Source organism: Alternaria viburni (assembly GCF_023758015.1).
Source record: "Alternaria viburni strain BMP 2772 chromosome Unknown scaffold_26, whole genome shotgun sequence".
NCBI classification, from domain to species: Eukaryota; Fungi; Ascomycota; class Dothideomycetes; order Pleosporales; family Pleosporaceae; genus Alternaria; species Alternaria viburni.
In genome coordinates, this window is record NW_026055795.1 from 216293 (window position 1) to 238253 (window position 21961).

At 53.1% G+C, this 21961-nt stretch overlaps 6 protein-coding genes across 6 annotated transcripts; 3 read left to right on the forward strand and 3 right to left on the reverse strand.

Moving 5' to 3' along the window:
- Window positions 1-2328: 2328 nt before the first annotated feature.
- Window positions 2329-3366, forward strand: J4E79_009678 (uncharacterized protein; the record flags this gene model as incomplete). Its single annotated transcript, XM_049358521.1, has 1 exon — window positions 2329-3366. One exon carries the CDS (start codon window positions 2329-2331, stop codon window positions 3364-3366), a length of 1038 nt encoding a protein of 345 aa, XP_049206991.1.
- A 4903-nt stretch (window positions 3367-8269) lies between these two features.
- Window positions 8270-10129, reverse strand: J4E79_009679 (uncharacterized protein; the record flags this gene model as incomplete). The annotated part of the gene is made up of 3 exons (XM_049358522.1): window positions 8270-9074; window positions 9126-9652; window positions 9701-10129. The coding sequence occupies 3 exons, from the start codon at window positions 10127-10129 to the stop codon at window positions 8270-8272; spliced, it is 1761 nt and encodes a 586-aa protein (XP_049206992.1).
- A 905-nt stretch (window positions 10130-11034) lies between these two features.
- On the forward strand, window positions 11035-12854 carry J4E79_009680 (uncharacterized protein; the record flags this gene model as incomplete). Its single annotated transcript, XM_049358523.1, has 2 exons — window positions 11035-12477; window positions 12825-12854. The coding sequence occupies 2 exons, from the start codon at window positions 11035-11037 to the stop codon at window positions 12852-12854; spliced, it is 1473 nt and encodes a 490-aa protein (XP_049206993.1).
- Window positions 12855-14427: 1573 nt separating this feature from the next.
- J4E79_009681 (uncharacterized protein) lies at window positions 14428-16011 on the forward strand (the record flags this gene model as incomplete). Its single annotated transcript, XM_049358524.1, has 2 exons — window positions 14428-14720; window positions 14769-16011. 2 exons carry the CDS (start codon window positions 14428-14430, stop codon window positions 16009-16011), a joined length of 1536 nt encoding a protein of 511 aa, XP_049206994.1.
- Window positions 16012-16627: 616 nt separating this feature from the next.
- Window positions 16628-19005, reverse strand: J4E79_009682 (uncharacterized protein; the record flags this gene model as incomplete). The annotated part of the gene is made up of 3 exons (XM_049358525.1): window positions 16628-17243; window positions 17303-18415; window positions 18461-19005. The coding sequence occupies 3 exons, from the start codon at window positions 19003-19005 to the stop codon at window positions 16628-16630; spliced, it is 2274 nt and encodes a 757-aa protein (XP_049206995.1).
- Window positions 19006-20147: 1142 nt separating this feature from the next.
- J4E79_009683 (uncharacterized protein) lies at window positions 20148-21387 on the reverse strand (the record flags this gene model as incomplete). Its single annotated transcript, XM_049358526.1, has 4 exons — window positions 20148-20593; window positions 20641-20947; window positions 20995-21194; window positions 21246-21387. The coding sequence occupies 4 exons, from the start codon at window positions 21385-21387 to the stop codon at window positions 20148-20150; spliced, it is 1095 nt and encodes a 364-aa protein (XP_049206996.1).
- Window positions 21388-21961: the final 574 nt, after the last annotated feature.

Sequence of the window (21961 nt, forward strand, 5' to 3'; positions counted from 1 at the left end):
ATTCCCCTCTTAGGTTTCTAATGTTTCCTGATGAAGGATCATTCCGCGTGCGGGGCACGCTACGGTAACTCCCCGCTAGCTTCCGGCTATCACGGCCGCCTGCTTAGGTACCCCGCCCCTCCCGCGCCGATCCTTTTCTCCCTCATCTGGCTTCCTGCACCACCAAGCTAGCGACTTTGAGCGAAAATGAGCGAAAACGGGCGAAACTGGGCGAAACTGGGCGTAATCGGGTCCAATCAGGCGTGGTTGCACGTAAGCGCTTGGAAAACATCCCTCATGCCCGCGCATCGAATCGCAAGCGTCTATTCGTTCTAGTCCTCGCAACATTTGCAGATCGTATTGACCGGTTGAGTTCATACTATACAACCCGGTTTATACTGTACCTACTATCCAGCGTTCTCCCAACTACCCGCGGACGCGTTCAACGTTTGCAAAGCTTGTGGATAGCGGTACAACGTATCTTCACAGCCTGCTCATAACTAAGATTTCTAGTCTGTAAAGCATGGCACATCAGCAAATATACTTTACCCCACATCCTTCATCTCACTTACTTCAGCCTGCATGGTTCATCTTACGTACGCCACTGTACATTCTCTATGCTAAAATGTGACATACGTTCCTCCTCCACCTTATCACTCTCGATCGGCAATGCGTTAGTAGCACATGATACATGTACATATGACAACACACGTTCCAATTCTGTTAGCTCGGGACGCCTGATAATTGACTTTGAACCCCATCATGTCACTGCTACGTATAAGAAGTGGCCTGGCTTGCTTTAAACTTTCCTTCCACTTTCTTCCGAGATCTTCATTCTACGACACCTCTTTCCACGTTCTTCATCAGCTGTGTCTGTACAGTTTCTTTTGGTCTTCCCGATTGAGACCACCCAGTATGCTCGCTCTCGCATTGATTGCTCTTGTCCCATTTGCCCTCGGCCAGCAGTATATGCTGAACCTGGATTGTTCCGAGTATCCGGGGCCTTGCAACAACGACTGCTACGCGATATATGTCGCTAACAAGCCAAGGGTATGGAAGGATCGCCTAGCTCAGGAGGATATTTGGGCGCTGACTTCTGTCCTCAGATCCTTAACTACAATGGGCCCGATGGTCAGTCTGCCGCACGTCGGAGGGCGGCTGGTTGTGTCTCCCCTACGCCATGTCGCAATGGCAAGATGGCAACGCCGGGTCCTGACGAGGACACTTGTGACGAATATCCTTACGCGTCCGTTGTCGAAGGCGGCAGTGGAGCACTTCTTCGGTGCACCGAGTCGGGGGAGAACACGGCAGAGGGTAGTCGCTTGAGTGGATTCTTCAGTTCCACCTGCGGCAACGAACCCTGCACTTTCGATCTTACGTTCGGAAATCCCGGTACAGGCAACACGTAAGATTTCGTGCTCCCCAGTCTCCTCGTTTCATTTGGCTAACCAGTGCCCAGTCCATACTGTCTTGATGGAGGTGGTGCAAACGATGGGTACCAGTACGTGTACCAGGGCAATGGAAATTACAACCTTCATAGCAGAGGTAGGCGCATGCTACATCTATATTTGAGCCTGATCATTATTGACGCAGATTGCAGACTCAAACGCTACCGAGGACGACGGATGGGGGCTACACAAGGCAGACCCAGCCGACTACTTCCCTCCTCATCTCCGCCGCGAATTTCTCTTAGCAGATGGTAGCCGCACTGTACTTGCGACGCGTGATTTAACTGCCTCTTACGACGATGCGATCTTCTACTCTATGAGCAACGGCACGGTCTATCAGACTCATGCGATCAGGGAATTACTCGGGTTGGAAAAAAGTCCCCAGTTGCAAGACCCGGCCTTGAAGAACACGAGAAGAGTAGTTCCATTTGTAGCGTAAGCTCTTATGCTCTGTATACGAGCGATAGTGCTCAGTCTAGTCTATTAGAGCGACTATGTCGTACACACACTCTCTATAGTGCTTAGCCTAGTTTCTTAAAACGTTACCGCGCTACGCGCAGTTCTTCTATTCTTTATTCTATCTACAACGCCCACTCCGCCACGACAGCCTGGACTGCCAAACGCCGCATCCGTCGTAGACTTTGGCGATAAAGCTCGCAATATCTTCCGCCTATTTACGAAGATTTGTAGAAGCCTAACTACATTCTCATTTAGCGCTGATGATGCGTGACGCTACAGACCGAATCAAGGCAAGAAGCGCATCCTTCCAAGGTTGCATTTCGCTTAACAGGCAGCAATCCTCATTTACGAGATTGGCGCGTTAAAGCTCACGCGACGTCCACCCTGGAAACTCGAAATCGACTCGCAGCAATATCATTCTTCTATTACAACCAGGTCCAAGATGGCCAGCACCTGCCTACCCCGCCTTCCAGACGAGTTGTTCATCCAAGTCCTCCAAAGCGTCGACGACCCATTCGTGCTCTGGGTTACATGCCGTCAAGTATCGCAAGCCTGGAGAAAAGAGGCCGAGCGCGCATTTCGAGCGACCTTTCTTCCCATCCTTCACATCGAGTGGACCCACATTCAATTTGGTCGGATAGAGAAAAACCTCATCGCTACCACAGACGAACGTTTCATTGACCCACAATCTTCAACGCTTTCTCTCCTTCTGCTTCCAGGCCAGCCGCGTCCGGAGGAACGGTCTACCCTGTGGCAAGATACAGCCTCATGTGGGAAGTTGGAGCACGATGCCACATGGATCAAAGCGTACGGTGACGTAGCTATGTGGACAGCTGGCTATGGCTTTGAAGAGCTTGTACAGGCCATCTGGTTTGATGCGCCTGATGGACGGTATACTTTCGTCGGTGGTGCGGAAACGCGTGCTTTCGACCTCAAGTTTCCTGCACTCGAGCAAGACGGGCGTTTCAGCTGCCGAGTCACATGCGACTGGAAAGCGTTGATGAATGCGCTGTTCATTGAGGAGAGATATGTACGGCGGCACCAGGATCCAGGTCCATCTTTTTACGAGATTGCGGAGGAAGGCATACGCGCGAATTTGGTCAAGGCTGAGCATGGTGTCATCACCAGGACTACTACATCGGACCCAGATGCGTGGGAAAAGGCTATTGCGTGTGAGAAGGAGCGATACGAAGTGGAACTCAGGAGGCTTTTGGGGACACATTGCCACCACAATGAGGATTACAAAACCCTCTATGCCGCAGCCTTCCAGCAGAGGCTACGTCTTGCGTTCAGCAGGGAGGGTAAAGACCTTTATAATGATGTCTTTGATCACGGGTGCGACGCTGGTACGCCACTGAGTTTCAACCTCGAGAAAACTGGATGTCGGTGGATGATGCAGTGTAGGCTTGATAGACTTCACACCTTCGCCAAAGGGATTTGGGAGAGGAAGTTCGGAAGATTGGCAGAGTCGAATTACTAAATCGTAGCGGGCCAAGTGTGATGCTCGTTACAGCTTGTTGTAGTCTACTAAATCAAACCAAGACAGATCGTCAGTCTTGTCACACGCTGTATCTCGATATATCGTGTGGCCTGGGGAGTACAAGTCGGCAAGGAGAGTTTTTATCAAGTCGTGTAATTGGTCATCCGCAAATTCACGCCATATCGCGGCTAGCCTGTCATCGTGCAAGCGGCTCTTGATGGATGCGTCCAATCGTTCGGGTAACACGCGAAGCAGTTGTCGAGAGATGTTGTGCATCTCTTCGCATTGCGATAACCTATCATCGCGATCTGGATATCCCGGTACTGGGCTTTTCGTGCCGACATCCAATCACGGTTAGTAGGCCAATACAATAATAGGGAGGCATAAAACTCACAAGCTCTTCTCAGTTCCTTCTCGTCGGCGTCTATGAATATGAGCTGGTAGATTTCACGCCATCGCTCCTCTTTCGACTTCCCCGCTGCACCTCTCTTGGACCGCATCACTTCAAATGTCGCATGGCTCAGACTCGAGATTTCTGCGCTTGGCTTTTCCACAAGCTGGCATGGCTGAGTATTGCGTTGATGCATGGCTAAGTCTTGTCTTCCTGTTGCGTTTGCCTGAAATGCAGCCCCGCATCGTTCACATATGTAGTACAGGTGCACGCGTTCGAGATGTTGTTTGAGTCTGTGGATGTCGAGGAAGCCGGGTGCGACGCAAGAGTTGTGTTCGCAGCGGCTTGGATTGCGTACGTAGAAGGGGCATGCGAGACCGGGATTGATGGGGTCGCAACGACGGCGTCGGGTCTTTTTGCAGGGCGGTGGGCTCGTATTGTTGTTAGTGGTGTCTGATCTGGGCGGTATATGGTCGTCATCTTCGTTTGCGCGTTTGCGTGATGCTTGATCTGCTTTGAATATGTTGCCTTGGGTGCCGTAGCCGCTGTCGAGATCTGATTGCGTCATGGCGGTGAGTGTGGATGGTGTTGAATGGGTTTTCGTTGGGGCCGACGTTGTTGAGGACGACGCGTCGCTTGAAGTGGTCGCTGTAACTCCGAGGTTACCGTGGGAGTATGCAGTGACTGGATCATTAACTTCGTACGGTGTCGGGAGGTTAGCGTGGCTTCTTCGGATCTGGTCCGTTCCATCAGCCTCGAGGCCAGTATAATCCAAGTCATTAATGGAGGTGAGCATGCTTTTTTCATCAAATCCATCAAGCACCAACACGTCTTGGAGTTGCTGGTGACCACCAAAGACCGGTCCCAATAACGGCATGTTCCGCTGAATCATAGAGATAAAATCATCCGAGGCATGTATTCCTGGAAAAGTGCCCATTCCTGGCGCTTCCACACTAATGACGTCTGAAGGGTTGTAGGCTGCATTATCACTCATCGCCTCTTCTGTCGCAACCTCGAACAACTTTGGGGAGGGGTAGTGACAAGCGTAGTTCTCCAAAAGAATGGTAGAGTCGCACATGGAGCATGCATCCCACAGGGAGGCACGATTCTCAGCGAATCCGCATTGGCAGCATTTCCACATGCGCACGTGTTCGATGTGCCCGTTCGCGAACGAGTAGAGTACGCTTTCCACGCATTGCGCGCATCGCCAGTGGTTGGTTGTACTTGATGCGTCTTCCATGATAACGGTATATCGGAGTGGCGTATGTGTTGGGCCCCGAAGTCAATGAAACGGCTACAATCGTATCCACCACACGAACATCACCTCTAGATATGTGCCGAGTCGTCCGAGAACCCAACCTGAAAGCGCAAATTTGCGCAAACTCTCAGCCGTGGGGCTTTGCGCGCAAAATGCTTGGCCATTGACACGTTCAGCTTCCCGCATGATGCACATAAGCAGAGACGTGTACCAATCAGGAACGGTGTTTAGAACTTGCAACGGCCACACGCAGTAGTTTATATGGTGTTCGCAGATGCCAGCTGGACGATCGTTGTAGGTTCCTCTGTTCTCGGTGGAATGCGAGGGCGCTCCTAACCCTTGGAGCGGCGTGGAGAGCTCGGAAGCAGTGGTGGGTAGCGCACGTAGAAGGACATCCACCGGGACCAAAGCGATCTTGTTAGCTATCAAGACAGCGGATCTGAAGCCGGAGTATTCGAATGTTGCGGCAACGTTTCGGATGCGAGAAGGAGTCTGCAGTTGATATGGGCTTCAGGTGAGCACCGTCCGAGTTCTTGTTGCGAGCGAAGGTGTCAGTCGCAGTCGTCTCATTTGGGGAGTATACGCAGAGCGGGAGCGTTCAGGACAAACTCGTCTTGCTCGCCTCAAGGCACCGCCGTCATCGCCGCTGCGCCCGGCCGGCAAAACGTCGGTGCAGGGTCCATGGTCACCCACCTTCACAGGGCCAAAGCGTGCTTGGAGCGCTAGTAAGCGATCATGTGACCGCTAGCGCGCCAAGCCTGCAGCGCCCATATCAACCTCGCGCAGCCCGTCCCCTCCTTCGCTCCTTAGCTCTCTTTGCCTTTTGGCTTAGGTACGTCCCCCTTCTACAAACACCTTCGAGACACCTGCTGACTCACCCCCCCAGATCAAGTGTAGTATCTGTTCTTTTCAGTTTAATCTCTGAAACGTAAGCATTCTCTCCCTCATTACCCTTTTCGGCATCGCGCTAACTCCTCCTAGGTCACTACGGTGACTTCAAGATTATTCTTATTTTTGTACTCAGGTCTTGGGTCCCTGGGCTTGCTCATACTCCGGACCACAGTGTCGCCAGTATCGCACTATCTCTGGCTGACGCGACCACTTTTTCATTGAGACTTCTGGCTTGCCAGTCGCTTGAGGAAGAAGCTTGCTTTTTACCTTTTCCTATCACTGCTCAGTTGGTCATGATGGTGATGGAGCGCGCACTCGACTTGCCCCAGGAGAGAGCATGGTTATTTGTGATGCTGTACTGACCGCTCTGAGATCTCTGCCAACATGCACAAAAGCTCTTCCAGGCTTTACTGACAGGAAGCTGAGCAAAGGCCATATACTGGGACCTCCTCGTGTTACCGGCTTGTAGATGCTCGTCCGTGAATGCCGATTTCCCGCCGCCATGCATGGATGCGTTGTCAGCAGGCAGCGGAGCAAAGCTGCACCATCTGCTCGAGCCGAACTATGGCTATGCGCAATAGCTCGGCGGAAAGTATCATCGCGAAAGTTTCTACTACTAGGTAAACCTGTTCCAGGACTAGAGTAAGTGTCGGTGTCTTGTGTTTCACGATGCGGCGAACCTACATGGAGAACATTGCATTATCTGTCTAGGAATTGTGCTGGTAAGTAAACAGGGAGCGAGGGCATCTACATAAGTGAAGGACAAAAGTAGAGTCTCTTACCGTCGCACTCATACCACCAATGATCGTATTTATCTACATCGTCTGCTTTCTTGAACCGTATAGCTGATACCCGATCCTGTAAGCTGTGTTCATATCGATGGTGAAGTGCAAGCTCAAAGCTGGCTATCAGTGATAATTCGATACCCATCTGGGAACCCAACATGCGGCGGTAAACCGAGAGGTCTGGGATATTAGGGTCCGATATAACGCAAAGCACGTCCGTATATACCTCGAGCACACTCTTTTGATAGTCCACTGCGAACTTGTCTTCCTGGCTCACAACGCCCATCATACCATACACCTTGTCTCGAAGGTCCTCACAAGCGTTTGCGGAGAAGCCATCAATGCATTTAGGCCAAGTCAGTGTTTTGCCCTCCCCCTGGGCATACATCGTGCTGTTTAGGAGATACGTGGATGCGATAGGGATTACCAAACTCGGGTATGCCGTTATGTATGGATAATACATTCTGCTCCATTCAATGCAGCGATTCCTGTTGAGACGAATGTTGACAGTCTTCGCAAGCAGTATCTCTTGTACTATCTACAGTCTTGTGAAGTAAATGTTATTCAATAACACTGTGATCGACGTAGCATCGAGATCCTGGTCGTTGAAGCGATCAACTTCCCCAGGCAGCGTTAAGGGCACGTCACCTAGCCAAATGATGACAGAGGCGCCGGTGCTGTAGATACGCGACATCATTCCGACCTGGTGGTTTCGCTCCGCTGTATCCGCCTGCGCAATGCAGATTTGATCGATCCATAGCCATGTATCCACATCTTCTCGCAACTCCAACAAGCATGCGTGCAGAATGTCTCGGATCTGGAGCGTTTCACCCCCGATGAAGACATTGTGAAGAGGTGACGGTGGGCCCCATCGGTACGATAGCGCGATGTATTTCGGGGCCTTCTCGAGCGGAAATGCTTCGACTTCGCAGTGTACGGGGCCGTGTTTCTCTTTGCGAAGCTTGAGTAGGCGTATTTCGTCTAGGGAACAACTAAGTGGCTGGTGTTCGTACGTTGCGGGCTCCGTTGGCGGCTCAACGCATGCCTCGTGAGGCTCTTCGATGATTGTCGCCTCTCGTTCGCACATCGCGCATCGTCTTTGGCTGTTGGAATTTGGGTAATTTCTTTATCGAGATGAGTTTCGTGTCAAGGCGAGGATGCATTCTAGGCAGACGAGATCTTGTTATCGTCTATGGCAGCTGAGGTGATGCGGGGCTGTGCAGGCATCACGCGTCGTGGCGTTTTCAGCCTTGTAAGCTGACTGCATGGTCATATAGAAAGTGCAAGAACACCAATTTCATGGAAGAAGAAGTAGTAAGAAAACGCGTGTTCTATATAATTCTACAAGATAGGTGAGGTGGTGCCGACATGATGGTGTTGAGATCCATCTTTCGCCGCCGGAATCTAGCGTCGAGCACAGACCCCGATCTCGCGCCACCTGAGCCACCGAAACACTAACAACAACGCCCAAACACAACGAAAGCGACCGAACCACCGTACAAAAGACCCAAGAACGCCTCCCAATATCGCGCGTGCGGAACAATCTAGAGATGCCGAACAAAGTCATGTACTGCGCAACTACCAAGGGCAGACAAACACAGGCTGGCGCGTGTAATCGCCACACTGGTACTCGCCCTTCTCCGCATTGACATCGTTGGGATCCTTGTCGGCTGGATCATTCACACAGCCAATGACCCTCTCGCCACACCAGAGCGCTCCCGGGTCGTCGCCGTCGTTGCGGTACTCGCACACCTCACCGTCTATCTCGAGGTCGAGCTCCTTGGTGCCGCCAGGGTACGTTGTGCCAGACTCATCCCACGGTACAGTCTCAAAGGGCCGGAGGAAGTCTTCGCGGCACTCGACGCCCTGCTCATAGTCGGCTTCGAGGAAGAGCCAGTCCATCGTGGGGGCGCCGGGGACGTAGGCACCGAGGACTGCGAGCTGCTTGGTCGGGCCAGTCGGCTCTGGCTCTTGCTCCGGCTCTGGCTCCGGCTCAAAATCATCGCAGACGCCACGCCTGGCCCTCTTTGTAGGTGATTCTCGAAACTTATTGTGGAGGTCTTGGATGGCCTGGTCTACATCGCCCATGAATTTCTCCATTCCTTCAGTCTGGAGGGTATTGAGATCGCGGAATTCGAAGAGAGGCACAGAGCGCTCAGAATTGAACATCTTTTCTTGAGTTTTGCCTAGTCTTCCAATAGACCCGTCGATTTCCTTGTCGAACTCGGTGAGCTTATCGTTTTCATCTGATTCTGGGTCTAGACCATGGATCCAGTCACGGATGTTGCATTTGGTATCGCCTTGAGCAAAAGTGTAGTCGCCAAATTTGTTGTCGGTAGGCTCGGGACTTTCGGGGGTACCTCCACATACTTCTGTATCAATTCTACGTTTGGTTAGACTGGTCAAACCATCCATAGGTCAAGCCATAACTTACTCGGTTCCGCCACTCTGGTAGCACGCAAGAATATTGAACAAATCCCAAAGTTTGTCCCCTTTTGATGCCAACTTGGAGCTGACATGCGACAGCATCACGTTAAAATTCGTTCGAGGCGTGAACGATGTGAAGATCTTGGGACTTGAACCCGGTTGGAGAGGATCCTTTGCGTTTTTGGCGTACGATAAGACCAGGGTGCAAAAGGCCAGCACGTCATCCGTGGCCGCTTCCGGACCGATGCCGCCTGGGCTGGACTGGAAGTGATTCTTCGTTACGAAATCAAGCTTCTTGTTTTGAAAACGATCGAGCCCGTTGAGGATATTTGGATCGCTCTCATCGAATTGTTCCTTCATCAGGCTGTACAGTGCCTCTAATGGCATCGGCGTGGTGATTTGGGGCTGGTAAGATATCTTCTCTGGTTTCCTATCTTGGCGGGTGATGATCGTCCACTTATTGCATTTGTTTTCGGCTACGTTGACCTTTCGTGAATCTGCGTCCAGTTTTCCGTTCCATGGGTACCAGTCAATCTGAAGGGGTTAGCAAGATTCATCACGGGTCTGCTGGGTGGCACCTACGAGATCCTTGGCCATAGCTGCCGCGACCTTCGCGCCGTTGGTCGCATCATCTGTGCTGCCTACTTTGACCTTGACACCATCAATGATGTACTCAGCCTGGAGTGCTCCAGGCTCGTTGACAGAGTCTGCAGTGAGCTCCCAGTTCGTGCCTGTTCGTTCGGCAATGACCTTTCTCTTTGCGGCGTTTGTATCGTCTGCGCTACATCCCGACTTTGTAAGGCGGAAGTCCGGACTCTCAAACTCGGCACCAATCCCGGCCGTCCCGTCCGTATTGACTCTGTCGGGATCGTCGGCCATTCCATCTTGGATGTCTAGCTGGCATTCCTCTAGGCGCCGTTGCAGAGGCGTACGGATCACAGCTGCAGACGCTGTAAGGACAACTGAGGAACATAGTAGGAACCGCATCGCAGAGGCTCGCTTGGCGCGCATGGCGAAGAGTAGGGAAATTGATAACGGATAAAGGAAGTAGGAGTTAACGATAATAGAGGTGATGATGAAGCAGTGAGAAACTGGCTGTGATGACTTGTGTTGAAAAGAGAGCCAAAACATGTCCTCTTTATAGCCCTGAAATGGAGATAAGTACCAATGCTGACGATCGCATTGAGCCCCCTCATGCTGAGATTGAATGCTGGAAATAGCATCCCCGAGAATGACTTCCTCATGGCTCGCGTGGTGCGGGCAGACGGCCGCCCCATCTTGTTGCAATGGAGGCTTTTGCTTAGAAGAAGCTGATGATCAAAATACGAATACGAAGGAGACATGACGAAGACAATGGAAAGTTGTGTATTTCGGGGGCGAAGATGAAGCGATGGTGGAGAAGAGGAATCGGTTGAGGGAGAGACAAGGCCCCAGTCTGAATCACTGTAAGTCGCAAAGCAGGATTGTGAACGCCCCGTCTGAGTCAAAGGCGCTTTTTCTTGTCTGTTGAGTTGGTTTGGGGAGGAGTAGGAGTCGGTTCAGAATAAACCTGAAGCGTAGGGCGAGGCCGGCTTGGCGAGGTAGTAAGCCTGGGCAGGGCCGTCCAATGGCCTCCCTTCCTTAGTCGCTAAAGGCTTCAGCAGGGTCTGTCCCAGGGGCATGACGTCAGCCCGAGACAACGTCTGCTATACATATCGCGGACCCCAAATCTCTCGCTTGATACTGCGCGCCTAACTAGACTTACCCCAAGGCTATTGTAATCATACCGCGTCCCTCAAGAGTACACCTTCAATGGCCAGCCCGGACCAAATTCAGACCCCAAGCTGAGTCAAAGTCGCATTCTCCTCGTAACTAGACGTTGCATATCCCACTGTTTCCAGGGTTCTTGCTCTCACGAAGTCGTCTACAACGTCGCTATGGCTTTACTGGAATTAGCCGACGAACTCCTCGCGCTCATCGTCGACCATACGATTCCAGAGGGTTTCGAGAGCCTATGTCTGTCCTGCCGCAAGTTCCACACGCTTTGCAAGCCCTTGCTCAAGCACCACAACGAACTCCGCTCGCACTTTCGCAACTTCGATTATCTTCTCAAGGACAAATACCCTTCCCTCTCCATCAGGACGCCGTTTGAACTCATAGCCCGAATCGCTGAAGAGCCAGTTGTTGCGCGCTACATCGAGCATGCAGATTTCAAGGCGGACCTTCGGCTACCTGTTGGCGGACGCCTCTGGATCATGGAAAGGGATGGCTATCGTCCTGAGACCGTTCGCGACTTGTTTGCCAGTTCCAAGTACTTGTCAGGCAACGAATGGCGAGACTACTTCGAAAAGTATGAACGAGGTCTGGAAGACAACCAATATACTCAGGCTGCCTCGTCGTTTCTTCTAACACTGCTGCCCAACGTCAAGACCGTGGTTCTTCCCTTTCGCTGGACTCACGACAAAGAAACCGATAAGCTTTTTGAGGCCATCGTCCACCACGCGCGTCTACCAAACGCCACTTCGACCAATGCCAGTCTCGCTCTAGTTACTACTCTGAAGACTGGGTTCTCATTTGCGATGCGGCAAGGCCTTGTCCTGAACAAGATCACTCCGCTCCTGGCCCTTCCACGCATCCACACGTTCCACGGCCCCACCTCCATATCCGACATCGAAGCCTCCGAGCCTTCTTCTCCAGGTCAATCAATCCCGCCCCCTGTGGGCGGAACATTGGAAATAGCCTATCTGCGCGGCTGCAACCTCGATGGTCCCGCTATGCAACACTTCCTGCGCTACACGCCGCGCCTGAAAACGCTCGTTTACTCCCACTCTGACAAGCAACTCAGTCGAATCTGGGATATTTGCGACCTCGTTACGACTATTGGCAAGGAGGCTGGCAGCCATCTCGAAGAGCTATCTATCACAAAGCGCGAATTCAGCGGCAAGATCGCGCTTGGAACAGCGACCATGCGCGACTTCCCGCGTCTGCACAAGTTAGAGATCCCTCTTGACCTTGCGACATGCGTCGTTAGATCCGCTGCCTACCTCGGAACGGATCCTGCAGATCAGTCTCATGTCAATCTTCTGATGTGTGGCCTAGTCCCCACTTCAGTCACTCGGTTGTTCCTAACATCAGAAGAGTGGAAAAGCCATGACGACGACACCAGCTCCACGACCTTGTCAGAGACAATCGACGGGGTTCAAGTATTTGAGGGGAGACCGCAACAGCACAAGCAAACCCTCGAAGCCATGTTTCACGGCTTTGCTGAGAAAAAGGACGAGCAGTTGCCTTGCCTCAAGGAGATACGCATGTCTTGTCATTGGTCTGCCGACGAAGCTTTGAAAGCCCGATGCGAGAGCTTGCGCGCTGAGGTGGAGAGTGTTGGCGTGGAAGCTCACATTCATGCTAATCGGTGGACGCAAGCGATGGATTATGCGGGGAGATCGCCGTAGAGATTGTATCTTGTGGAATACGTATGCCTCATACGAGGAACAAACTGAATAGGTCTATTGACTACATCAACATGAGAACATGCAAAGATGGTGACCTGACGTCGATGTGGGCTCTAGTGTGCTCACAGTTGTCCTAGGTTGGCATGCGCAGACATCTAACGGCTTCCTGATCGGAATGCAAGTTTCTTCATCCATAGCTCTCCATGCCTTTCGGTGCGTTGCATGTCTCCCTTTGCTGACTGCCCTGCGTTCCTGTCAGCAATTGCGCCCTGCAGCCATGGAACGCCGCGCCGAAGTGGCAATGAGTTCAGTAACGCTCTGAACTGGAACAAAGGTATATGAGAGATGTGTAACCAGGCATGGAGTCTGGGGGGCCAAGACATGTCAGTCAGCGAACCTTCGTAAAAGCTGTTTCAAAGTGAATCGCGCGGGGGAAGAACAGTAAGACGGCGAGGCGTCCAATTTCAAACACCAGTTGCGAACCCTCTTTTCTTACGCATGGCCCCAAAGTTGCCTTGAACGATACTCGATGTGATTACAGTAACAGGCCTATTCCATGTCTCGATAGCCAAAGATGTAAGATGGTGGCACGGAAATACAATCTTCTCGAAGAGGAAAGAAACTTGTAATGCTGTGCTTCGCAGCTGACGTAGGTCTTGTCGCGAAGGATTGCGGCGCTTACACCTAGGTCTATACGCGTACCTACAGGCCGTGATCTTCGCCCCGTCACGTCATGCCCAGATGATCAGGGATGAAGAGACATTCAGTTTCAGCATCAGCATATACGAACATACCCGCCTGCGGGCGGCCTCTTCGCTCAGCCTTATCCGCCTCGCTACCTAGATTAGGTTGTTTTCGGAAATGCCCGCCAACGCCTGACGCAATTCGGGTCCAAGCAGATCTCATCTACTTCAGCGGTACCTAGCCGCCGACTCAAAAGCACGATCTAGGTAGTTTCGATATCGAGTCCGCATGTAAAGAAGCCCATAGTCTGCACTGATACCACGTCTTGGGATCTGGATATCAGCGAGGCTGACTTTGTGAAGCTCAAAGCCGAGCTTGAGCCTCAAGACCAGGATGATAAATGGCGTGTCTGGTATACAGAGGAGAGGCATAACGGCAACGTCCTCATCCACTATGCGCGGGCCGGAACGGGCAATGAACTGTATATCCATGATGCAAAGCCAAATGACGGTGACAGCGGTACCGGTGCGAACATCAAAGCGATCACCCGGACGCAGAATAAAGACGGTACCTAGGTATTCTCATCTCGGAGATGCAGGGCAAGAAAGACGCCATTATCGTAACAAGCGCCGTGCTTGAATGTAACATCGAACCGCTTCCATAGCACGACTCCAACGATATCTGGGATCATGGCGCAGTCGCACTTCCTGTGGATGAGCAAGGATAGCGAGACTCGGACGCGTACCTCGAAAATCTCAAGAAGGGTTTCGATGTGACTAACGTGGAAGATGGACCTGGCGTGCACGGCGTCTGCAGCGTGTAGCGGATCACATTGCCAGATTGGAGTTGGCTTAGACAAGCTCAAAAGTGGGTCAAGCTCTGGAGGGGCTCGCTTGGACGAGCTTTTGCGGGGATAGCAACGGGTTAGGGCCGGTTGACCATGGAGCTCTATCAGCGATATCACGGCATAGATAAACGGATTGGTCTTGCTATAAGTTGCGATATCGCTCTTACTCATCGGTGATATCTTCGTCTTTTACTGTCTTACCTTTTCATTCGATATACGTCGTGTTTGTGTGTGGCCTAGCTGACCTTACATCTACGCGTCGCGTCTCCCCGCATTAGCTCCCCGCAGTGTCAACACAGCTGTACGCCGTCTTTCTTCCGACAACAACTATTGTGACGACGACCACGATGGCGTCTCTCGCTCGCACCGCAGGGCGTCTTCGAGCCCCAGCTTTTCGCAAAAATGCTCGCGTAGCTTCCAGGGCACCAATTGCATCACAGAAAAGACATGCTTCTGCTGCTGCAGCCGCCGTTGCAGACAGCGGCGAGCATTCCTTCTTCCCAGATGAGCCTCGCCAGCCCACTATCAAGACTCAAATACCCGGTCCGGAGAGCAAGAAGGCTATCGAGAGACTAAGCAAGGTCTTCGATACCAGAAGCTTAAACATGATGGCCGATTACTCGCAAAGCTATGGCAACTAGTACGTCCTCCATACATCCAGGAAAGAATACCAATTGACATCTTCCAGCATCGCAGACCTCGACGGCAACGTCCTCCTCGACGTATACGCCCAAATCGCCTCCATCCCCGTAGGCTACAACAACCCGTCCCTCCTGCTCGCCGCCACCTCCCCCGACATGGCCTCCGCCATCATCAACCGGCCGGCACTAGGAAACTTCCCGCAGCACGACTGGGCCGACATCCTCGAAACGGGCATCCTATCCGTCGCGCCCAAAGGCCTCAACCAAGTCTTCACCGCACAAGCCGGCTCCGACGCCAACGAACTCGCCTACAAAGCCGCCTTCATGTGGAAGCGACAACAACAACGCGGCGGCATCGACGCCGACTTCTCCGCCGAAGACATCTCATCGTCCATGAACAACAAAGCGCCCGGTGCACCCGACATGTCGATCCTCTCCTTCAAAACCGGTTTCCACGGCCGCCTCTTCGGCAGTCTATCAACCACGCGCTCCAAACCCATCCACAAGCTCGACATCCCCGCCTTCGACTGGCCGCAAGCCCCGTTCCCAGTGCTAAAATACCCCCTCCATGAACACGAAGCCGAAAACGCAGCAGAAGAGCAACGCTGCCTCGACGAAACCGAATCCATCCTCCTAAACTACCACTCCCCACCCGCAGCCGTGGTAATCGAGCCCATCCAATCCGAAGGCGGCGACAACCACGCCACGCCCTTTTTCTTCCGCGGCCTGCGCGCCCTCACCAAGAAACACAACGTCCTCCTCATCGTCGACGAAGTGCAAACGGGCGTCGGCGCGACCGGCAAGTTCTGGGCGCATGAACACTGGGGGTTGGACGCGCCGCCTGATATGGTTACTTTCAGCAAGAAAGCGCAGACGGCGGGGTATTACTTTGGGGATAATGCGCTTAGGCCGAATAAACCGTATCGTCAGTTTAATACTTGGATGGGGGATCCGGCGAGGGCGATTCTTTTCCGGTCTATCATTCAGGAAATCAAGCGGATGGATCTTGTTAACAGTACGGCGGTGACGGGGGATTATCTTTTTGCGGGCTTGCAGAGGTTGAGCGAGAGGTTCCCGCAGGAGATTCAGAATCTGAGGGGTAAAGGACAGGGAACGTTTATTGCGTTTGATAGTGTGAGGAGGGATGAGGTGCTCAGGAAGGCCAAGGGTGAGGGAGTTAATATTGGGGGGTCTGGAGAGAGGGCAGTGCGGTTGAGGCCCATGTTGATTTTCCAGAAGCACCACGCGGATCTTTTGCTGGAGAGGTTGGAGAAGGTTTTCCACTCTTGAGATGGTGTACAAGTCGTGGACTTATGGACCTAGTATGATGATTTGATGGGATAATGTGGAGTTCGAAGGCGTTCGTATTCCGTATCTGGTCTTTTGGTAGGAAGCAATGACGATGATGCTCAATTTTCAATCGAGTCCTTGTTTGTAAACACTGAATTTCAGTCTGGGGGTATGCTACATGCCAGATTTCGGCGCATCACAGGCTAAAAACCGACACTCATCTTCTGGCTATACTTTCCCCATACACGATTACCAACTCCCTCTAAAACTAGCCATCCCACATCTCACATCACACACACCAACACACAAAGATCAAGATCATTACTTTCAATTGCTATTCATCAATACTTTTTTCCTCATCTCAGACCCTCAGCTCCTCGTTATCAACTCCAGTAACTCCCAACAGCCGCTATACTGTGTCCAAAGTTCTACAGTGCCTGCCCCCATTATGTATACAGAATCCCAATCCAGTAACAAGAAGGAAGAAGGGAGGAACCAAAGTCCAGTCCAACCTCATGGGGTATCAGAATTTGCTTTCAAATCAACCAAATGAAAAGCCACCCGCTAAAGTAAACAAGTGCAATGATAAAAACGCCAACAAGGAATGGGTGTGCCTCTACTCAGGCCTCTCAAGACAAACCCTCAACCCATACTTCAGCCCCTCAATCTCGCAATACTCTGCCAGAAACCTCAGTCCAAACCTCACAGCTTGGATGGGCGTGGTATCAGCGCCCAGCGGCAAAAAGTACGGCCCCGACATCTTCGCGCCGCTCAGTTTCTCCGGTTCGCGGGCTAGTCTCGCATTCGACTCCCTTGCTGCATACGTCTTCTTGTACGTAGATTGCAGATCCTCAATCGGCAGCGCGATACGCGCGTCTTGGTAGTGGCGATGCATTTTAAGCGTGTGGTCAGACAGGAGGGCGAAGTTTTCTGCGAGAGAGTTGTGCTGGCGGGACGCTTCGGCCGTGGTACCACTATTATGACCCATACCATCTTGCGGCGAGTCGTGCGTCTTTGGGTTGTTGCAGCGCTGGGAGACGTGTGTGCAGATTGCGGCGGCGATTACGGAGCTGAGGTAAGAGCGGAGACCGTCGAGGTGCTGGAGGTCTTTTGTGCTGCGCGAGTAGGAGAGGCAGAGGGGGAGCAGCGTTTTCCAGGTTTGTTCTACTTCGCCGGGGCGGCCGCGCATGTGGAGGGAGAGGTCTTGGGCGAAGTAGGCGGCCATGTAGGCGCTGGGTGGGTGTTAGTGGGGGTTCATAATGTATAGCTGAGTGTTGGGTCTTGAACTTACAGGATACACTCCAGGTTAGTAACTGCAGCTCTCTTCTCATCCTGTTTCGAAATCTTGCCGCTGGTGAGGATCTTGGTGGCTTCATGCTTAAGGGCTCTACCCATTTGATTCCACCTTGCCGACGTATGCCCAAGCAGCGAGATGTCTGCCTGCTTCTTGTTGTTAAGAGGAGCAGATGTAGGCTTCACGCCGGCTGGGGTTGCACCAGACCGGCCAGGCGTTGCGTCATTGCTCTCGGAAGACTGGGTTCGTAGCATGTTGACTGACTTGAGGTCCTTCTTAGGGGTTGCGTATTGCGTCTGGCTGTTTTGGAGAGGGGTAATGGGCCGGTCCTGGGTTGAGCCTGCTCTGGGTCGCTTAGTGGGCGGTACCGCCAATGTCGTCTCCTCTTCCGCGCGCGGCCGCTTCTCAGGAACTTTTGATGGCGTTGTAGTTTGTCGTGCAGCGACCTTGGGAATTGCCTTCTTCTTAATGACAGGCGGATCCGTGACTTTGGGCTGCATGTCTGCCATAGAAGTCGCCTTGGAGGTATCGCTGCGCTCCTTCTTCTCGGCATTCGCTCGTTTCGATGGTAGGCGGAGAATCTGGCCAACGACAGGCGCCTTGGTCTTTGAGAATTTCAGCTTAACTACCATACTAGAATCTGTTTGTTCGACTTGACTGACTGGTTCGGGGTTGGGCGATTTGCCGTTGCCGTTGATGGAAACTGAGCGCGCTCGGTTCTCTGACTTTGGTGTACCGTTGGACTGTTGAGATCCGCTGGGTGGCACAGCAAGTGTCTGACTCTTGCGATCTGATGATGACACAGATGCGTCTGAATCTGTGCGCTTCCGCTGTACTTCCATTCTGTCGAGCTCGGCCTGTATGTTTGATGGGAGGGTTGGAGATAAGATATTCGGGAGACCGTATGGGTTGCCCATTGGTTCGTGTACTGGCGAAAGCAGCGGAGGTAGGCCGTGTGGTGTTGAGTTGGAAGGGTCCGACTTTTCGATCTTGCCCTTGGAGCTGATTGTCTCGGTCTTCGTTGTGGAAGGGGCTCGCGGCCGATTTGAAGAAGGGGCGCCTCTGTCGGCTTTCCGGATGGGATGCTCGTCGCGTGTAGCACCAGAGGATCTGCTACTGTCAGTAATTGAATAAAGTATAGGGCGGCGTACCCACGGCTTCGGCGACTTGGTCTCAGTCTTTTGGGACGGCGCAGACAGTTTTTCAGACTTGCTGGCCCCATTCGCCTGTTTCTTATCCGGCGCAGAACTGGGCGAGCTGATCTTGACGCTGGGAGTGTTGGGACCGTTCGCTTGTTTGACCTTGAAGGCTGAGAGATTGGGTTTCTTCTTCGCTGGCTGGCCATTCGCGGCCTGTGAGTGTGGCGGTTCGGGCTCAGGCTCATCGTCTTCTCCCGCCTGCAGCTCGAAGCAATCCTGACACGGCTCCCGATATAGATATGTCCGGTACTGCAGGTGCTCCTCCTCCGACTTGAATAGCCTTCCCAGCTTCCAGGCGTTGGCTTGTTGTTGCGAGTAGTACCGGTACGGATGTAAGGATGGCGTGGAAAGTATATATGGTGTGCGCGGGACCGCCGTCTTGATGCGCTTGAAGATGCTGTCGAGGGCGTCGAGCTCGCCTTGGTCGTCGGCGGGAAGCTGCTTGCGCTTGAGGGATCGCGTCGTATCCACGATGGGCTCAGGTTGGTCTGGGCCCGACATGGCGTGTTACCTCAGGGTCTCGGGCGTGCAGTCGGTCGCGTATAGCAGCGGTGTCGCGGGCCGACGGCGGTAGGTGCAGTGGAACGACGTGTGGAGGTGGAGGAGCATTAGGTGAGGCGCTCGAGCGGGGATGGGGTGATGGCAGCGCCGTGGACGCGGTGTGAGGGCGGAATCGAGTCGGGACGCGCGTGGACAATAGCAGGGCGACAATCGCTTTCTCTTCACATGTCGTCAGTACAATAGACCCACGTGAGCGCGCATGTGGATAGCGCGGGCTCTCCTCTCTCACTCACTCAGACTGAGGGCGCTGCTACCTCTGGTCGCTCGGGCGGGAATAGGACATCGCTCGCGCGCCGTATCTATGATAGCGCAGCGACCGGTACGTGAGGCCAGAAAAACGGCAATCTCGTGTTTGCGACAGCGCTGCGGTCAAGGGCGACATGTCGAGGTGGACATGGCTTGGCGGGAGGCTTCTCCCGCGCGCTTCAGCCCTGGCTGCCGGAGACGCCTGCATCGTCCATTGGCTGCTCTTTGCTCCGAAGGCACCACATCGCTGGCATACGCAGATCGTCTTGACTACAATCTAACTTGGGCAGCATTCTTCCATCGCATTCATCGCGCGGGAACTCGAGTCTTATTCACTTCAAGCCTTGATTTGTTTCCACGCGGCTGCTCGGGACGTCCCTGTTATTCAGTGGTCCCGAGTGATCGGCATGGATGACATCAACGCGATCCGACTCCACGCATCCATGTGTCCATCGCATTACATAGATGAGCACCGGGCTGCTACCGGGACAACCTACAAAGGGTCCAGCCATGTCTTACTTCTCACAGTCATGACAGATTCCACGTCGCGCATTCTGTCAAAATTAGGACTATTGATGTTTGGACTAAGGAGGTTGCAGATCCCGTTTCACACCATCACCCACACCACCGGCAGAAGGAAGCACGTGTCGGCGATAATTCCAAAGTCTGATTTCTGAACCAAAATGCACTTCATGGCATTAATTAGAGTTTCTCGATGCAGGTCGTCTCCCGAAGTCTCGCCAAAAGGAATACGGGAACCACGCGGCGGCTTTCGAGAAGTTTGGTAGAGGTGGTTTCACCCAAACTAATGCAGTGAAACACAGTCAGCTTCTGTGCTACAGCTCCTCATCGTCTGTCTCGTCATCGTCGTCGTCGTCCGCTGCTGTTGTTGCTGCTGCTGGAGAGGGCTGTTTCTGTACATTATCAATTCGCGTCATTCTCTTCTGGAAGGGAAGTGTTCGAGGTGGTGGTGCACCCTTGCTCCCCGTGGCTTCACTTCTGGAACTCTGTGCAACAGAACTTGCTCTCAGCGTCTCGGATGACCTGCCTCTGGGGTGTGGTAAAGGTTCATCCTCCTCGTCTGTTTCATTGTCGGACTGCTCTGGGGTCATGGGTTCGGGCATTTCCTCGTCGTCCTGCTCTTCGATCTCCATCTGGTCGCTGTCTGCATCTGGAGTTGCCTCTGGCTCGGCTGCTTGTGCCGGCGCTTTACGCTTCGACGTTCGCGATGCGCCTGGTTTGCGAGTCTTGGTGTCTGCTCGGGTCGACTGTACGGCCGCCGCTAGATATTGTCAATATAAGACTACGTCACAACGACGCCTTACTAACCTGTGGGATTGTCGACTTTTGCGCCAGCTAGCAGACGACTCTGGTCCCGGATCTTCCGCTTCTTCTCGTTTAGCAGTTGCATGAACTGCTGGAGCATGGCCGTCTCGGTGTCATTCTTAGTTTTGATGAAGTCATCCAGTTGCGCATTGAGTTTGGCGAGGGTGTGTTGCTCGCTCTTGACTTGGTCTTTCAAGTTGACCACCTGCTGCAACGTTTTGGCGTGCGCCATGGCTGATGCCTGCGCCCACTCAAACGGGTTGAACTCAAACTCATCGTCTTCTGGAAGGACAATCTCACCCAGCGTGACCTACACACATCAGATGAATTTATCTTGGAGAGCACAATGCTGCCCACCTTGATGTTCCCAACGTCCTGGCGAAAAGAAAGTTCTAGGTTCTTGTTTTTCAAAGTGTAGACCATGCGAACACCGTCCAAGATGTCGGTCTGGCCGATTTCGGGCTGTTGCTGGAGCAGAAAATGAGACACGACGGCGGCCCACTCGTCGTCGCTGCCCTTGAATTTGTGCTTGAGACTGGCGAGATTGCGGTGCGTGACTGGGGCGCGTCAGATGGCGAAACACAGACGTGCTGTGGATGCTGTCTTACTCGAAGTCACATATGGGGTTTCGCCCTCGCAGCCCACCAATCTGACGTCCAGAGGGTGGCTGCCCTGCTGCAGCACTTCGATGACGACGGTCTCGCCGCGGCCATCCGCAGGCTCGACTGGCAAAATATAGCGGCTCGACATTGCTGCGATGGTGTGCACGAGCTAGGCGGGACTGCGGGAGGGAGCCCAGTTGGGAAGGTTTGTGATGGTGTGGCCAGGGAGGCTAGTCGCGATAGTGAGAGCGTCCAGGAACAGGTACCGGGCGTTTCACGTGGTAGGGAATCTATTGAAACCGTAACCTGAACCACGTCTACCTGAGACGGCAGGCACACGAGGTTATATTTGTATGTAGATAGCAATGTCACTCGCGTGGTGGTGGTGCCCTGGTGGGTGGTGCCGTCGCAGGCAGCACCCGCTGGGGTGAAGGTTTAGTGTTTGTTGTGGTTCAGGCATCCGCCCGGGACGCGAATCGAGCGCGATCCGCACCAGTCGCTCTGATGGGGAGCAGAAACAAACATGGGTGGTATACAGGGTGTGGTATATACATAGGCAGCGTCTCCGAGTTATGTCTGGCTGCATTGTTCCTGCATATGTAGGCTCCCACGACAGCTGTACTTCTGTCCCCATCGCCGTCATCGTCGCCCTTGCTGCAGGGGTGCGGAGTGTGTTATTCTTACCGACACGCGTGGCCTAGCGTGCGGGCCACCTAGCAGAC